At 38.9% G+C, this 16,725-nt stretch overlaps 2 protein-coding genes across 2 annotated transcripts; both read right to left on the reverse strand.

Moving 5' to 3' along the window:
* Nucleotides 1-333: 333 nt before the first annotated feature.
* On the reverse strand, nt 334-6,550 carry LOC110058399 (uncharacterized). Its single transcript, XM_020765049.2, has 5 exons — nt 6,449-6,550; nt 5,903-5,972; nt 4,051-4,376; nt 3,437-3,575; nt 334-1,615 (listed from the first exon to the last, which is right to left on the reverse strand). The coding sequence occupies exons 2-5, from the start codon at nt 5,958-5,960 to the stop codon at nt 1,251-1,253; spliced, it is 888 nt and encodes a 295-aa protein (XP_020620708.1). The 5' UTR covers nt 5,961-5,972; nt 6,449-6,550; the 3' UTR covers nt 334-1,250.
* A 2,847-nt stretch (nt 6,551-9,397) lies between these two features.
* Nucleotides 9,398-14,596, reverse strand: LOC110058446 (uncharacterized). The gene is made up of 5 exons (XM_089289992.1): nt 14,483-14,596; nt 13,653-13,719; nt 12,350-12,675; nt 11,435-11,573; nt 9,398-10,707 (listed from the first exon to the last, which is right to left on the reverse strand). Exons 2-5 carry the CDS (start codon nt 13,705-13,707, stop codon nt 10,382-10,384), a joined length of 846 nt encoding a protein of 281 aa, XP_089146118.1. The 5' UTR covers nt 13,708-13,719; nt 14,483-14,596; the 3' UTR covers nt 9,398-10,381.
* Nucleotides 14,597-16,725: the final 2,129 nt, after the last annotated feature.

Consider the following 16,725-nt stretch of genomic DNA (forward strand, 5'->3'; position numbering starts at 1 on the left):
TACTAACCTTGTTTTGTCGTCCATACTGTAATTTACGTATCCTCGATTTTCCCCTTCGATTTATGGCCCAAGCCGGCATAAATCGATGGGGAAAAACACTCGGTCCGTAACTTACCGTACGGCCCTCGAACTCGGTCAGTACGTAAGAGGTATATATTTTTAATGTTTCGAGTCCCAGTTAACATTTTCTGCACTTTTGGCGACTTTTCATTCGTTCGTTATTCTTATTCAGTCCCATATTTCAGCCAAAATTGCCTTTCAATCGTAGTCCCATTGCACTAACTGACTGGACCTGCCAAACTTGCAGTGAGGGAAATGAAGGAGGACAGCAAGGGAAGTTTGAGAACTTTATTTAGTGACCTTTAAAACGTTAGAGTTTAGTACATGACGGTGTATTGTAAATTAGAAGTGTGTGATAGTCACAATTCGTCCTAAGATTGTCTTGTTAGATCGTCTCCAACACAATGCCGAGGAATATATGCATATTAATTTGATTGCAATATGGGCATAATTTGAAAGAGGCCGTGCATTTTTTTTAAGTTTAATTGATATTCCCAGAGTTCCCTTACAGTTATAACCCTGCACGATCATGGCAAAACACACTTAACAAAATATTCCGCATTCACTGGTAAACCGCAGTAACAAATCAAACAAAGAGGGTTCCTGCCTGTAAAAAGACCCACTCTCTTGTAAACTGACCCAACACGAGAAATATTAAATCCGGCAGTAGTCGACAATCTGCGGTATACGTTTTAAGTCTTGGTACCTTAGAGCGGTTTTCACTTGAGCGTCGAAACTTGTTGGTTTTGCATTATTACGCTACACGATTGGCTGGAAAAACTCGCGCCATTTTTTTTCATCCAATCAGAAGTAAACCCTAAACCAATCGTGACGCGGTCGCACACGTTTTCCCTCGCTTGGCGTCAGCTACATGCAATTACTTCGAGTTTTGATTGGTTCACTGGATTGTATGTTCTTTGTGATATGTTAGAGTGACTACTTGGGTTTTGGTTTAACGAAACTCAATTGAAAACCGTTCTCTACTTTTCATAAGGTTAACTGCACGAAAACGTGTCGCAACAGGTCCCATTATTTTGACGCAAAAATGAAAATTTGAAATTTAACCCTCTAGGCGTTACTAAAAAAACTATTTTCAGCTCCTGAAACCCGTTTTCCAGATTTGCGCATGCCATGCCTAAATATTAAAGCTTGTTTGACATATCCTTTATAAATGTAAGTTATACTATAGATTATTTTTTGTATACAAATACAGCTGTTTTCTTTGACCCGATTCCTTTACCTTGACAAGTTTTACAATTACGAGAGTCAGGAGCTTTGTTAAAATACTCATCAAATTTGCCTGTCTTGCTTGTTACGCATTTTCTGTTGTTCCAGATGCCGAATATTTCGAGGGGCTTCGAATTTTCAGCAGCCTTTTGCTTGCATTCTTCGTAAACGGCCAAAATACCTGGGCACTTCTTATCAACACGGGCTGTAACTGTGTGGTAAACAATAGGCAGGAGTCGTTTCTTTGCCTTCTCAGTGAAACATCCAATCGGTTCTACAGGATTTCCTGGTTGTACAGGAACTTCTGGTCCTACAGGTTTTTCTGGTTCTAAAAGAAGACAAATTAGTCAAACCAGATTAATCACTAATGTTTGAGGTAAATGTGCTTCAAGAGGGTCCCCTATACTTTTTTCGTGACGCGTGAATGGGCCTTTTTTTTGCGTGAAGCGTGAATGAAGATTTTTTTTCCCCCGTGATTCGTGCATTGTCAACCTTTATAGTTAAATGACCATAAGGTTTCCATAGTTTAATTTTACAGTTACATTACAATCAAAACAACGTTTAGTTGCCGTAAAAAATGTCTGCCTTAGTCTTGGTATCGATAAAACATGTGTCCGTGACTTTTTATCTGAGAGCCCGCTTAAATACGGCTCAATACGGACACTCCGATAATACGGACACTTTGGCATGTACCCTTGGTGTCCGTATTAACAGGGTTCTACTGTATATGTATAATACCCAATCCACAAAAGATCTAGACATGCTGACGACGAGAGAGTCTGAAATTATCAAAATATGGCCATGTGCAGCTATATCTACTGTGGTACATTTCAGTATTGCCAGATACATTTTTGTAATGATTGTATTTGTATGTTTTGCGAAACGTGAATAGAATTTGCATTTTTACGTGAAACATGATTTAGCCTTTGCATTTTCGCGTGAAACGTGATTGCTTACTTTTTTCTGTGAACGTGAAGCTGTTTTTCGAATTTTTCGTGATGCGTGAAAAGGCCAATTACTTCTGCGTGAAACTGTTTTCAGAAGAGGTATAGGGGACACTCCTTCAATTCCTACCATAATCATATTTTCCGGCCCCGGGCAAACCGGGGCTAAGTCTGTGGACTGGGCCGGGATTGGGGAGATTTGTAAGTGATCTTGTCCCGGGGGTAAGGCTGGAGAAAATGAGGTCTCTAGTTAACTGAAAAAGAGGCAACTTCGTTTTAAATGAAGGGCCAACTAACGTTATAGAGATCAGCTTTTCAAACTCGCTAGAGCACTAAATTAAAATTTATCAACTTCGGGTAGTTAAATATATAAGTAATGAATAACTAGTCTAATAGGCTTCTACTTTAATAAAATCTCTGGCCCATTAAAATTATTAATGCAGCATAATTACTAGCCCGACTTAACTTCTAGATCAGAGGAATAGAATTTCATGGTTCAGGGGAAACGAAGCCTCAAAAGCGTCTGAAAACCTCATAAGCACAATTTACGTTATAGCAAAGGAGAGTGAAGAATATGCCAGCGAGTACGGTGTATAAATGTCTACATGGTGCTGCACCATCCAATCTGCGTTCTTGCTTATATCGAGGAGCGCGACGCTGCCGGCTCTTATAATCTTAGAGGGTATGCAAAGCTAAAAATGTCGGCAGTAAAAACCACCACGTTTGGTCTACATTCATTTCGATATCAACACCTCACGTATGTTTTTAACCAGAAGGTGAAATAATTTACCTGAACGATTATGTCTGTGTTATTTTTTATTTTTTTCGGAGATACTAGAATCATATTGCTCTACTTTTCAATCCGAAGCCAAATATAGTTTTTGTTGGTTTAATGAGCAAAACAATATAGATGTGCAGGTGCATTATAAATCTTTGTACATTTCTTTGCCGTCCCCTGCAAAACAACAGCGTGAAATGACTAAGTTTTGCGTAGTCTGAGGAATGCGAACGAAAACGACTTATTTTTCGCATTTTTATTTGGAATTGAACGCTGTCACTGCGTATTTAGCCTGAGTACGTTTTAAGAGCTATTGGCGTACCGATCTTGACAACTGCGAACCTGGCTGGCAAAATATAAATTCATTTTTGACTAGGCGTCGTCCTCTGCGTCGTCGTCGTTGCTTAAGCTCCCTAATGTAACTTACCGCAGGGTGATGAACCGTACATTTCCACTTTAAGACAAGGCTGCCGTTCCCGGCTGTAATCATAAACCCGAATTCGGAATCTGAAGTAACGAGCTTTTACGGGCGGCTTTATTTCGGCCTGATAGTTTGCTTTGAACACCTAAAGAAAAAGGTGAAAAGAAGCGTACATTAAGCGGCGCAACGTTTCAGGAAATTTGGCTGTGCTGACAATAAAATTCCTCAGGGAAACCACGAGTTCTTCAGTTCGTTGTATCCATCAGGTTAGGTTAGCCAAAATCTAATTAACATTACTAAATAGCAAGAGATTATGACCCTTGTTATGGTCTCTTGTTAATAAGCAACATTAGCAAACGCAAGAGTGCCTTTTATAAGGAAAATATCCTAACCAAAGGCGCTTTTATAAGACTACATATTCCACGTAGTTTCGCTCATCCGAAGGAAAGTTGCTCTAAGCAAGTCTTCCAACGTGAAGTTGGTAAATCTGCCCCATCCCCACCTTCCTCGGTTTGAGCGCGGTGCGCATGGAATTTTGGGCCCTTTCACCGACCAAATGCAACAAAGCCGACCTGGGGAGAAGGCAGTCAGTGAATTATTGCCTTAGTGGTGATACTTACTTTAAGGGTTTTATCATAATATCTCTTATCCTTTGATGTTAGAGTCTTCCATTTTTTCTCGTCGTTAGAGTATTCCCCGAAATATTGTAGTACATGAGAATCCTTTCCCTCCACTTTACGAACTGTTTGCTGGCATCCCAAGTCCACAGTTACATACTCCTTGAAATAATCATAGTCGGTTCTAGTCGCTGGGCACCAGGGCTCCTTGGACGCCGACAAGTCAATTTGTTCGCTCGGGAAACGTACGTTAGGCGCGGTCACAGATTCATTGTAAGAAGAGCTGGCACTGAATCTGTCTTTAGGTAGAATTCGAACAAGGGGTGTGTCTGAAAAAGAGAAAAAGTACAGAATATGTTAGTTTGGCGGCCCTAGCATGTATTTTGCAGTTTCCTTTGATTTCAAACCTTGAGCTTTCATATTATGAAATCTGCGGAAACCGCGTTTTAACGTTCAACCACTGTTCATAAAAACTTGCCCACCTCATTTACTTCGAGCATCATTGGCCTCTTACGAGAATGGCTTAAAATAAAACACTGTTTTTACATGTCAGGTACGAGCTTTGTCTTCAATTGGTCATAAAAGAACATAAAAAAACCTATTTATTTAGCGTCAATAACACAAGGAGTGGTTCCTCGGTCTCCCTAGCATGGTAAAACTGCTTCACCGCTAAGGTCATTTAACTACGCTATCAAAATATGCAAATTAAAGAAACGTGGGGAATCGGCAAGTAAGATAAGATAAGAACCTTTATTTAGGTGTCAAATGTATTTCGTCCCAGCGGACTAATTGGGGACACTAAACAAGAGCCTTAAGTACTAAAAAGAAAATGCTAAAATAATTAAAATTATCAAAATTATTTACATCAGGGCCTTAGGTACTAATAATGCTAAAATGATAAAAAGTATTAAAATTATTTACAATGTAATATATTCACTGCAAAGATTACAGCAATTACTGTTATTAGTAACATAGTCTGATAAGTCAAGTTTTCTGATTCTGTTTCAGAAAGTAGTTAGAATTGAGTCATCTCTTGTGTCCTTACTGAGTTTGAGCCATAACAAAGGTCCTAAATTTATATTTGATTTTATGTTTACCATGATGTGTTTTTAAAGCCATTTTCTTTCTCTCCCAAAGCTCGCTGATGCTATCATAACTCCTTGGAATCACGTAAAATGTGTTGTATTTCGTAGCTTTTTAATAATTGGCTCAACTAGAAATGTTTCTCGTTTGACAACTTTTGGTCATGTTTTTCAGTACTTTTAAGTTGGCTTACACAGAGGACAGTGAAACCAGTTAATTTCAGTTGCGTTGTCAATTTTTGTTTTCATTTAATTAGTAAAGTTCAAAGTGTCGGTTTATATGTGAAGTGTTAACTGTGTACACAATATCGCGTGCGAACCTCTACGGAGGACTACGCCAAAGTAATAAGCAACAGACCTGGTTCCTAGGTTTTTTTGTCGGCCCTTGGGACGAGGTTGCAACGGGCCATGACAAAGCCATGGCGATTTAAGAAAGAATTGATGATCAAAAAAAAAAAAAAAAAAAAACACCAAAGACTGGTAGATACAAATTTCATTGACTGCTCCACTTTATAAGTAATTGGGAAAATATCACAAGAGTTTTTATTGTCCGTTGGATTAATTCTAATATTCGACTAAAAACTGAGAAACAACAAGATATTGACAACAGAAAGACTTCAATAAAGGATGTCCAGTTAATGGGACGCTGTCGGGATGATGACTACGAAAATTCAGAACCTAAAAAATAACTTTTCATTAAACGCAAACCCGGAAATCTGGTCTAAGTTTGAATCGCGTGATTAATCATTTGATTTCCTTGAGTTACAACTTACCAATAGCCGAGGACAACGGCACAATTATTATAAACAGCAAAATGGCCTTTGAAAACATGATTCTGACGATCTATAGAGAAATACGGGGTTAGTTAAGCCGTTACTACCTTATATTTACTGCTATCTACATTTGAACATTTCAGATTCAAACGTCTTCAATCGGTTCTTAACACGCTTAATATCACACGGAAACGTACATCAGTGTACGTACTTGTGCATGATTGCGAGAGCTCGTGTGGTGAAGGACAATCAACCGATAAAGTTGTACTGCAGAACTAAGGTCATGTTTGTCGATCATATATTGACCAGAACAAGGGCGCAATTACAAAGAAGGCCGATGAAAAGGCGGTAAAGTCTGCTTTCCACGCCTGTTACGCGAAACTGGGTCGATTTACAAAAAGCTGTCTTCGATTCCTCGCACCTCCTTTGAATACAACCCCATTCAAAAAAATTAAACACTTACTATATCTAATAGAAGAAATAACAGAGATAGAAAGGTCTGCAAACACTGAAATAGAGGGTTTTCAAATGCTAGAGATATCTCACCTGGGAGTCTATCTGATGCACGTTAGGTTCAGTTGCAAGCTACTGCAAGAGATAGGGGTGTTTTCTTCATATATACCTTACTGACGCACAGAGGGCAGTGAATGATCGTTAAGGCAACGGGTATATCTAAGGCAATAATGCAACTTATATGGGGGTGCATATCATATTATGGCAGGAATAAATTGACGTGTGTGACTGTCGGCTGTGAAAGTAGAACTGAATACTGTTGAAGCAAAAGATAAAATGAATATAGAACACGGACTTAAAATTGTGAAGGAATATCGTATTTTCACTAGCAAAAGTAAAATGAATGTCAGTTTTCTAATGAAGCCTTGTGACAGAAAGGTTAAAAAATTAAAAGCCAATTATAAAGCCAAAAGGCGAGATTGATTATGTAAGCATTATTTATACCTCCGTTTTAACCTTAGGAAAACAACCTTTGACTGATGTTTATTTCATCTTTATGGTGTTCGTCCACCTTGAAAACACGTGCGAAACGTAGAAATGCTGTGAGAATCAAAAAAGGGGACAAACGAATTGAATAGCACTTTGATTTAAAATCCACTTAACACCACTGAGTAATGGAACATTGAAGTAACGAGAAGATTCAATGAACCAATCATGGAATGAGCCTATATAATATTTTCATTTTTGCCTTTTTTCGAAATGTCGAAACGTCGGACAAATGTAATTTTAATATTTCTACTGAAGTTTTCCAGCAAATCTTTAGTCATAATTAATATGGCCAACCAAGAGATTATCAAGGTGGGCCAGCTTTTTCGTTCGTGAGCTCTGAGTTGGTGCGTGGAACTATTAAAAGACGTGCAATTAGTCCCTGTACATGAACCAAAGCTTCAACGATTTTATGATCTATTTAATTATATTGTTTACTTGTCCAAATGCTTGTATAAACATTAAATGATGAAAATTGTTAATAGTGCGTGTACCGTGAAGGCAACCACGTGCCACAGCCACGTCTACTCTCCATGTGCTGGAGAAGAGGCTTATCGTGGTTTTGGAAGCCATCTTGACAGGTAGGCAGCACGTACAAAAAATCAGCCTTGTATGGAAATACTATGGCAAAAAGTTTTCTTAAAAAATTAATTCTGAAACATTTATAAAATAAATTACATGGTTTTCATACTGGTCCTCTATCCTGGTCGAGTTGGAATTTGGAGATGTTGGGTTTTTTTGGAGGAAGGAAAACCGGAGAACCCGGAGAAAAACTCTCGGAGCATGGTGAGCACCAACCACAAACTCAGCTTACATATGGCTGAATTGGAACCCTAGTCACATTGGCAGGAGGCAAGCGCTCTCACCACTGCGCCATCCCTGCTCCCCGATAAATAGCAAAGTTAAGGACACTAGAGAAAGGATTGCATTGACCAAATCTGAGGGATGTAGCTTTGCCAAAAAAACGTCCAGTCACATTTTTATATTTTCCAAAAATTTGTCTATGAATTTTTTTCGCAAATTTGTGCCAAAGGAGGAATATGTAATAGCAATAAAAATTCCTGAAAGGATCTGAACGAATGTACTAGCATAATCATGCAGATTATGCAGACTAACTGTCGCCGGCTTTCGCAATTTCTCTGAAAATCTATTCCGCCCTTTTACGAAAACCGCTCTATTCTCTTCACATGGCGTCAGTCGTGGGCAATTTCTACTCTTTATTTAACTAGTATACCACGTTTTATAAATCTTTAGGGGATAGAACGTGCCGACATTTCGGTTTCATTGAGAAAAAAACAAAAAAAAAAAAACAAAAAAAAAAACTAGCCTTAGTCAGGGCAGCTGAGCGGGAAAGTTGAGCTGCCCTGAGAAAGGTAATAATAACATCGATTTAACGTTATCCAGGGTATTTAACCTCACGGAGTCTTCTGGGACTCTTCTGACGGTCATTCTTACGTAATTTAGCGTTGGTTGCTGCTATGCTTTCATATTGTGGGTAGCGCGTCTAACATTTCACTGCATTTGAAGGCACCTGTTTATTCTTGATTTTGCTTCATGCGCTTTCCAGTTGCTATAGCCCTCTTAAAAATTAGCTTTGATTTCATAGATACTGAGATTTACTCATGAAAATCTTAATGAATAAAATTCGTACAAATTCAAAGCTTCGCCAATCAAGAACGCGAACGACGTAATTTCACAAATGAGAAAGCATCGTTCGACCAATCAGCAACGCGAATGGTGAATGTTCACCAGTGATGAATGAAAGTGCAAAGCTGTACGTTTGTACAGAAAGCTGCTGCACCAAAAAATAAAAAAATAAAAATGAATATTCAAAATTTGGCCAAATATAAAAAATGACAAAGAATGAATATTCAAGATTTGGAAATTCAAGATTTGGAAATTTAAGATTTGGAAATTCAAGAATTGGAAATTTAAGATTTGGAAATTCAAGATTTGGTCTGCAAAATATTGAAAACTCAAGATTTGGTGTGTCAAATATTAAAAACTCAAGATTTGGTGTGCCGAGTATTGAAAATTCAACATTTTAATCTTATATTGTCTTAGTTATTTGCTGAAGGTGTTATCTCAATTTAGTTCTTTTTACTTTTAATTTCTGTGTTACACCTGAAATTGGAGATTGTCTTCACAAAAGCTAAGTGTATATACACAATAAACTTGACTTGACTTGACATTTGGTGTGGCAAACATGGAAAATTCAAGATTTGGTCTGCCAAATAGGCACAAATATCCTCCAGGAGGATAGGTTGGCTCAAACTGAGATGGCTGTGCAGCTCTCATGTTGGAAATAACAAAGGAAATCCGCGGCAGAACGACAGCTTTCAGCTTATATTGTTTACCAAACCAGTGTTCCCCATATCATATGTCACAGCATACCGCTGACACACATTACGAGCCCGCAATGAAAAGGCCCGATGAGCGGGAAAACCCAGTTTCAAACCTATTTTCTCGCGAAAACTAACAAGAAACGGACAGGAATAACTATCTAAACTCGACTTTACTTATGTTAGGCTTTCTAAAAGAATGTTACAGAAAATGGCAATTTTTGCCTTCAGTTCTCCTTCTCTCTATCACTATGGTCTAATTCCAATGTTCCAAATATGGGGCCCAAAATATCGTAAAGAATATTTTCCATAATGTACTGTGTGATTATTAATGGAGGAAAAATCGAAACAATTTTTGCTATGCGTTTTAACTGTTATTACTGCAGATTTCGGAAAAGGTTAATTAAGAGCGTATCATAATAGAAACCATTATTTTGTAGCAACAGAGAAAATGTAAAATGGAACTCTTGTAAGCGGCACCAAAATTTTAGTTCCAGAATCCCGGATTAGTCCAGGCTCTTTTGGGGTAGGGATGGTGCAGTGGTGAGAACGCTCGCCTTCCACCAATATGGCCCGTGTTCGATTCCGGCCCGGTGCCCGGTGTTGTTGGTTCTCGCCTTGTTCCGAGGGTTTTCTACAGGTTCTCCGGTTTTCTTCCCTCCACAAAAACCAACATCTCCAGATTCCAGTTCGACCAGGATAGAGGGCCTGCATGAAAACCGGCTAAGGCTGACGTGGCTTCCTTTCTAAATATTTAAACACACAAGGATCGCTAAATCGTGTCTGACAAGGTCCCTGGTAAATGTAAGTTATATTTAACAATTAGACCCGTAGCCCGCAAGGGCTACGGGTCAATAGTCCATGAGGCGAAGCCGAATGGGCTATTGACCCGTGGCCCTGGAGGGCGAAGGGTCTAATTGTTTTAGTATCACCCAACTAGTCGGACAGAAAAGGTAATAATAAAGTTAGCAAATGCAAGTTGAAGAAATATTTATTTGGGAATAAAACGAAAGAAAGCGTCACGCTCGATGGCGCCAATTTCGCTACTCGATGACTATTACTAATAGTCCCCTAGTAGCGTAGCCAATCAAAATGCAGGATTTGCATTAGTCCACTAGTTGGGTGATACTAATATAAATTATTTTTTGTATACAAATACAGCTTTCGAAGTCCCGATTCCTTTATCTTGACAAGCTTTACATTTACCAGAGTTACGGGCATTTTTGAAATACTCATGGCCTTTGCCAGTCTCAGTCGTTACGCATTGTTTAAAATTCCAGACACCGAATATTTCAATTGGTTTCGAATTTTCAGCAGCCTTTTGCTTGCATTCCTCGTAAACGGCCAAAATATCTGGGTACTTCTTATCAACACGGCCTTTAACTGTGTGGTAAACGTCAGGCAGGAGTCGTTTCTTTTTCGTCTCAGTGAAACATCCAATCGGTTGTACAGAATCTTCTAGGTCTAAAAGAAGACGAAATGAAACGCGATTAATCAGTAATACTTGTTATTCAGTAATCGTTCCTCCCGAATATTCCCTGTGACAACTGAATTCGGTCAATATGGCCCTTGAATGGGAAGGTTTAAAAGAAGTCTTGTCCCGGGGATTATATGGGATGAATACTACCGAGTCTCTAGTCACGCAAGGAGTTATGGGCTGAAAGAGGCCACCTTCCTTTGACGAAGCGCTAATGCTCGAGACATCAGCTTAGAAACTTGTTACGGTGGAACTAGGAATCTATCAAACACGAAAGTCCGTGTCTGATCACATTTCCAAACACCGAGAACAGAGTCTTAATACGACGCATAGCGGAGTATTTTGACGAACTTCGAGGTGTTTGGTAATGTGATCAAACACTGTCTTGAGTGTTTGATACATCTTCTCAATCGAAAGTTAAATTAAGGGGAAAATGGAGAAATTAAATCGCAAAAATCTATTTTGATTAACATAAGATGAGATATTAAAACACCACGACAGTCATGATTACCTTTAGAGTACCTATAGAGTATCTAAAAATCCGGGTAGAATAATTACAATTAAGCCCAGTGCTATTACCAATAACAAAATTTCATGGTTAAGGGAATAGCCCAAACCCAACTGAAAAACTGAGGAGTACAATTTATGCATTGCTGAATGGGAGATGTGCGTCGATCGTTTTCTCTCTGAACACTGCGTAGGAACGTAACCTACCAGGTGAACCGTACAGTTCCACTTTAATGCAAGGCTGAGATCCCCGTTCATCGCTGTAAGAGTAAATTGGAATTCGGAATTTGAAGAAGCGAGCACGCACGGGCGGTGTTATCAATGCTTGATTGTTTGCTTCGAACATCTAAAGACAAAAACGAAATCATGATTAATTTAATGGAGTTCAGTACAAAGTATCAGAGACTTACTTCGCTGAAGATTTAACCACTCACGGAACGCATAACAATTTCAGTTCTTTGCAGCAGAACAGTTTGATTCTAGCTATGTGTTTGCGAATGTCGCTTCTGCTAATGCTTGTATTGTAGTGAAAACCAGCCCTAACCTAATAGCTTGGTTTCCCGACAGAAACATCGCCTTTATTGCCATAGAAGAATATCAAACAAGTACTGCAAATCAGAGGTGCAATGCAGATATTTTACCTACAGAGATGTGGCTAGCCCGATAAAAGTGCAAAACGTCAAAAACTGATCACGCGAGTTAATAATGCAAGTAAAGCTTAATGGATTGGAACTTTAGTTACTCTATGGCCATAAAAGTTCATTGATCTGACCCACAATGTGGCCATACTTTTCCCAAAAACCTAACGATAGCAGTATATGAATGTAAACATTTCAAAATAAGCTAAAATACATCATGATCACGTCAGTGAAGAAGGTATGTTCCATGCAGTTTCATTGGAACGAAGACAGGCATAAGAAAGCTTTTTTTCTGTTTTCTTAAAACCTGAGGAACCTTTGGTACTTCTCATCAACTTACTGGACGAGATAAAACTACGTCGTCCCCAGGCGTCACTCCTTAATTTGAGCGCGGTGCGCGTGGAGCTATGGGGCTGTTCACCGACGGAGCCTGAGGACGAGGCCGTGGGTGAAACATTGCCTCGGTCTCAGATGTGACACTTACTTTCATATTTTTATCATAATATGTCTCGTCCTCTGATGCTAAAATCTTCCATTTTTTCTTGTTGTTAGAGTATTCCCCGGAATAAAACAGTGCATGAGGATCTTTTCCCTCCACTCTATGAACTGTTTGTGGGCATCCCAAGTCCGCAATTACAAACTCTTTCTCGTAATCATAATCTTCTCTCGTAGCTGGGCACCAGGGTTCCTTGGACGCTGACGAGACGAACATTCCTCTCGCGAAACGCACGTTAGGCGCTTTGACGGAGTCGTTGTAAGAAGAGCTGGCGGTGAAACTTTTTTCAGGTAGAACTCGAACCAGGGGCGTCTCTGAACGAGGAAAAAAAGGTATATTAGCGTCCACAGATGTGCTCAACTAGGTTCGTGAAGAGTTACCCACCTCATTCAATTTGAGCATCACTGGGTTCCGACAAGAATGACTTTAAATAAAACTCTGCGTTTACATGTGACCATTCTTTGGCCTCAATGGACCTTTTTGACGATATCATGCATTATCAACATTTTAACGTATTTTTCATAGAAAGAAAACCTCACCTCCATAAATCACGGATCATCTTCATAGATCATACTGAATTTAGTAAATATGCGAAGTTTCATAAGAACCAGAACATAGATCTGTTGCAAACTCATGAAAATATGGGACCTCAAACTTTCCAATTAAGTTTGCAACGGAATCGCATATTTACTAAATTCGGCATGATTAATCCACTAGTGAGTCTTACTTCTTGTTTAGATGAATAAATCAAAAACGTATATCAAACATCGTGAAAAATATCCATTGGTCATATTTACACTATAATGTGCAAAGGGTGCAGAAAATTGAAACGCGTGAAGTCGGGAAGAGTTTTACAGCCGTTTTCTTTCTCTCCCGATGTTCACTGGTGCTTAGTAATCATATCACCATGGAATCTCGCAAAATTTCAATGGCGTTGTCAATGTCTGTTTTCATTTCATCAGGAAAGTTAAAAGTGTCAGTTTAAATGTAGAGTGCGGATTGTTACAAAATGTCTCGTGTGCTGACTCGGCCAAAGGACAATGGATTAATTCTAATTCGACTTGAAACTTAGAAACAACAAGATGTTGACAAGAGAAAGAATTACTGGGGGTACTGTCATGAATATAACTACGAAAATTTAGAATCCAAAAGATAGATATTGATAAAGGAAAACCAAGAGAAGATCAAGGTATCAGCTTCGCTTGGGAAAACCTAACAATAATGGTTTAGGTTTGAATCGTATTGACAGTGTCCCTTGACCATTCCATTTGATAGAGTCACGACAACTTACCTTGAGCCAAGGACAATGGGACAGCTACAAACAGCAAAATAGCCTTTGAAAACATGATTGTAAAGATCTATGGAGAGACACAGAATTAGTTGAGCGTTTGAACATAATTTGCGCTGATGTCAGCTTCAAACGCATTCAAAAGACTCTCAGTACACTTTAGATCGTACCATAACGCACATCAGTTTACGTACATGTACATCATGTGGTGAAGGACAATCGGACAGTAAAACTATATTGCGGAACTAAGTTCATGTTTGTCGATCAGATATATTTCCACACAATAAGTGCAATTAGAAATAAGGCTGATGCATGTCATTTCGATATCCTGACGACGAAAACTGATAAATTCTGCTTTCCAGGTCTGTTACATGAAATGAAGTATTTGCAGAAAGCTGTCTCCCTCAAAACGCCCCTTAAATACGATCCAATTCAGTAAACTGAAACATTTACTATATCTAATCCAAGAAATAAGTAAGGTAAAGTCTGCTTCAGGATAGCCGGAGCTTATTCCGTGGAACATTAAGCGATTAGGAGTGCTACTCCCCCCTGGATGGGATGTCAGTTTATTGCAGGGTTACCCCCAAATTTAATTCGCTGGCACCCATTTATACCCCTGAATAAAGAGAGGCACCGTGAGAGTGGAGTGTCTTGCCCGAGAACAGAACATAGTGCATTTCCCCGGCTAGGGCTCGAACAGGGACCGCTCGATCAAGAGGCTAGCTCGCTAACCACGAAACCACTATTGCCGAACATAACTCAAGAAATAATAAAGGTATAAAAGTCTGAAATAGCTGAACTAGAGAATGCTCCAATGCCAATCATAGACTTACTTGCACTTCAAGTTGTGTTACAAGCTACGAAGATAGTGGTGTTTCGTTCTTCATATGTATACCTCACTGACGCACAGAGGTAGTGAATGATCGTTAAGGCAACGGGTATATCTAAGCCAATAATGCAACTCATGTGTGGGGGCATAACACATTAGAAATAATAAATACATTGACGGATTTGACTGTGGGCTGTGATAATGGAAATACCGTTGACGCAACTGATGTGACGACTTAAAATGCGAAGGGATTTCAAACACTCACTAGCAAAAATAATGAAGCAATTACCTAAGAGGATTAATGAAGGCCAGTCACGGAAAAATAGAACAAAATTATTTTATTAAATCCGAAAGAGAGATTGAATGCTAAAAAACAATGGTTAGAAGTAACGAATATGGTTATGAATGGTTTAGGCCTCTGCATCTTGAAGCACCAGAAAACAACCTTAGTTGACGATCTTTAATTCATCTTTGTCATGTTCGTCCAACGTGAAAACCCAAGTGAAATGTACAAATGTAGAACACTTTGATTCAAAATCCCTGAGCTAAGGAACGTTGAAGAAAATTAGCCATGCGTTGAGTATAATATTGCCAACTGATTCGTTTGTTAATATGCACTATTGAAAAGACGTGATTAAAATTTCATCGGTAATATTTAATCTATTACCATTTATTGGACCCGTAAGTTTCACTGGAAAATACATCACTCTCGTAAAATTCGTACGAAATACGGCATGGTGGTTTGAAGATTTGAATTTTATTTTCCAGCTCGTTAAAAATAATAGTTTGCTGACTCTTTGCGCTCCTTCGTAAAATATTGTTTTTACCACTCAAAAATAATAGTCATATCTTCGTGCTGTCGTGTAATATTATTTATATTGTTTACTTTTGCAAATGCTTGTATAAATATTCGATAATGAGAAATAGCTCGTAAACACTGCAAACAACCATGTGCTTTGTTCTGTATTCTAGAAAATGTACAATTGTACATTTTAAATTCGGATCGTTTCTGCATTCAATGATTCCATTTGACCCCACGAACTCTCTAAATTTCCCGCAAGTATTTTGTCAAATTGAAGCGAAGGAGCCAAGTTGCTTTTCTAAACTAGCGTGCACAATCAAAATTTACGGCCACTACTACAAAACTGAATTTTTGGAACCCGAAGGAGAGGTTTAATAATAGTCGAAATTATTTTTCCCTCTCACCAAGACCTGAATGAATAATCTAACACAACCATGCAGACAAACTGTCGCCGACTTTCGTACTTTCTCAGAAAATCGATTCCGCCCTTTAAGGTGATGTTTCACGAACCAATTTTTGACGCCGACTTTTAACGCAAACATTGTCGCGTTAAAAATCGATATCGTGTGACATGGCGCCAAGGCAACTTTGAACGCAACATTTCGTTGGGGCAACATGTTGCAGGTTTTTGAAAGCAATTCAAAAACTTGTAACATTATTACCTGAATTTACAATGCTGCGTCCAAAATCGTCTCGCGTAACATACCGTTGCCTACTGTCGTCGCAACCAAGTTGCGTTAATAGTTGTCTCGCGTAAGATCACATATACCAAAACTCCACACCTCTGGCTTTGCGTCGGTCGCGGGCAGTTTTTACTCTTTTTCTTTTAGCAAGTACACCACATTGTTTTCATATTTTCAATAAACGGGGTATGGAAATATGGCGAAGCAGCCCTCGTCAGCAATTGAGTGGGAAGTTGAGCTGCCCCGAGGAAACTTTTTAATAATAATAGATTCGACTTAAACGCACGTCGTTATCCAGTGCTTTCTTAAGAGAATCCTTCGACGTCCATATTTACATTATTTAGCTCTTTCGTAACGATTTGATCTTTCTTCATACTTTTTTCAATAGCTTTCGTCTCTATTCGCTTTGCCCGCTTGGATTACAATAAACCTCAGCGTTTACGTGAAGCAACGTTGCTCAAAATTGAACATTTGGTCTGATTAAGATTTAAGATTTGGCCTGCCAAATATTGAAAATGCCAAACTCTGAAAACTCTGGATTCAAATAATGCAAATTCCAGCTTAGGCATTCAGGTTTTTCTGATCCCAAAGCAGGTTTTTTCATAGCCCCAAATCAGTTTTTTTCCCTTCAAGCTGTCTCTAAGACCTGGTAAAGAGCTTGCTTTTCTAACTCTGGGGAGTACTCTGGGGTCACTGTTAACTCCTCGGCTCAGGTCATGGCGCGGGCAAGGCATTTTCACATTTCTTTGTCTTCAGTGAGGC

Source organism: Orbicella faveolata, unplaced genomic scaffold (genome assembly GCF_042242905.1).
Source record: "Orbicella faveolata isolate gen_17 unplaced genomic scaffold, um_ofav_v1 contig_2, whole genome shotgun sequence".
NCBI classification, from domain to species: Eukaryota; Metazoa; Cnidaria; class Anthozoa; order Scleractinia; family Merulinidae; genus Orbicella; species Orbicella faveolata.

Excerpts from the sequence above, each read along its gene's own strand:
- LOC110058399 (XM_020765049.2), bottom strand. The coding sequence starts at position 5,960 with ATGTTTTCAAAGGCCATTTTGCTGTTTATAATAATTGTGCCGTTGTCC. Across the intron at positions 3,576-4,050 it reads ATTATGATAAAACCCTTAAA|GTGTTCAAAGCAAACTATCA; the intron begins GTAAGTATCACC and ends CTTTTTCTTTAG. Across the intron at positions 1,616-3,436 it reads GTACGGTTCATCACCCTGCG|AACCAGAAAAACCTGTAGGA; the intron begins GTAAGTTACATT and ends GTCTTCTTTTAG.
- LOC110058446 (XM_089289992.1), bottom strand. The coding sequence starts at position 13,707 with ATGTTTTCAAAGGCTATTTTGCTGTTTGTAGCTGTCCCATTGTCCTTG. Across the intron at positions 11,574-12,349 it reads ATTATGATAAAAATATGAAA|ATGTTCGAAGCAAACAATCA; the intron begins GTAAGTGTCACA and ends TTTTGTCTTTAG. Across the intron at positions 10,708-11,434 it reads GGAACTGTACGGTTCACCTG|ACCTAGAAGATTCTGTACAA; the intron begins GTAGGTTACGTT and ends GTCTTCTTTTAG.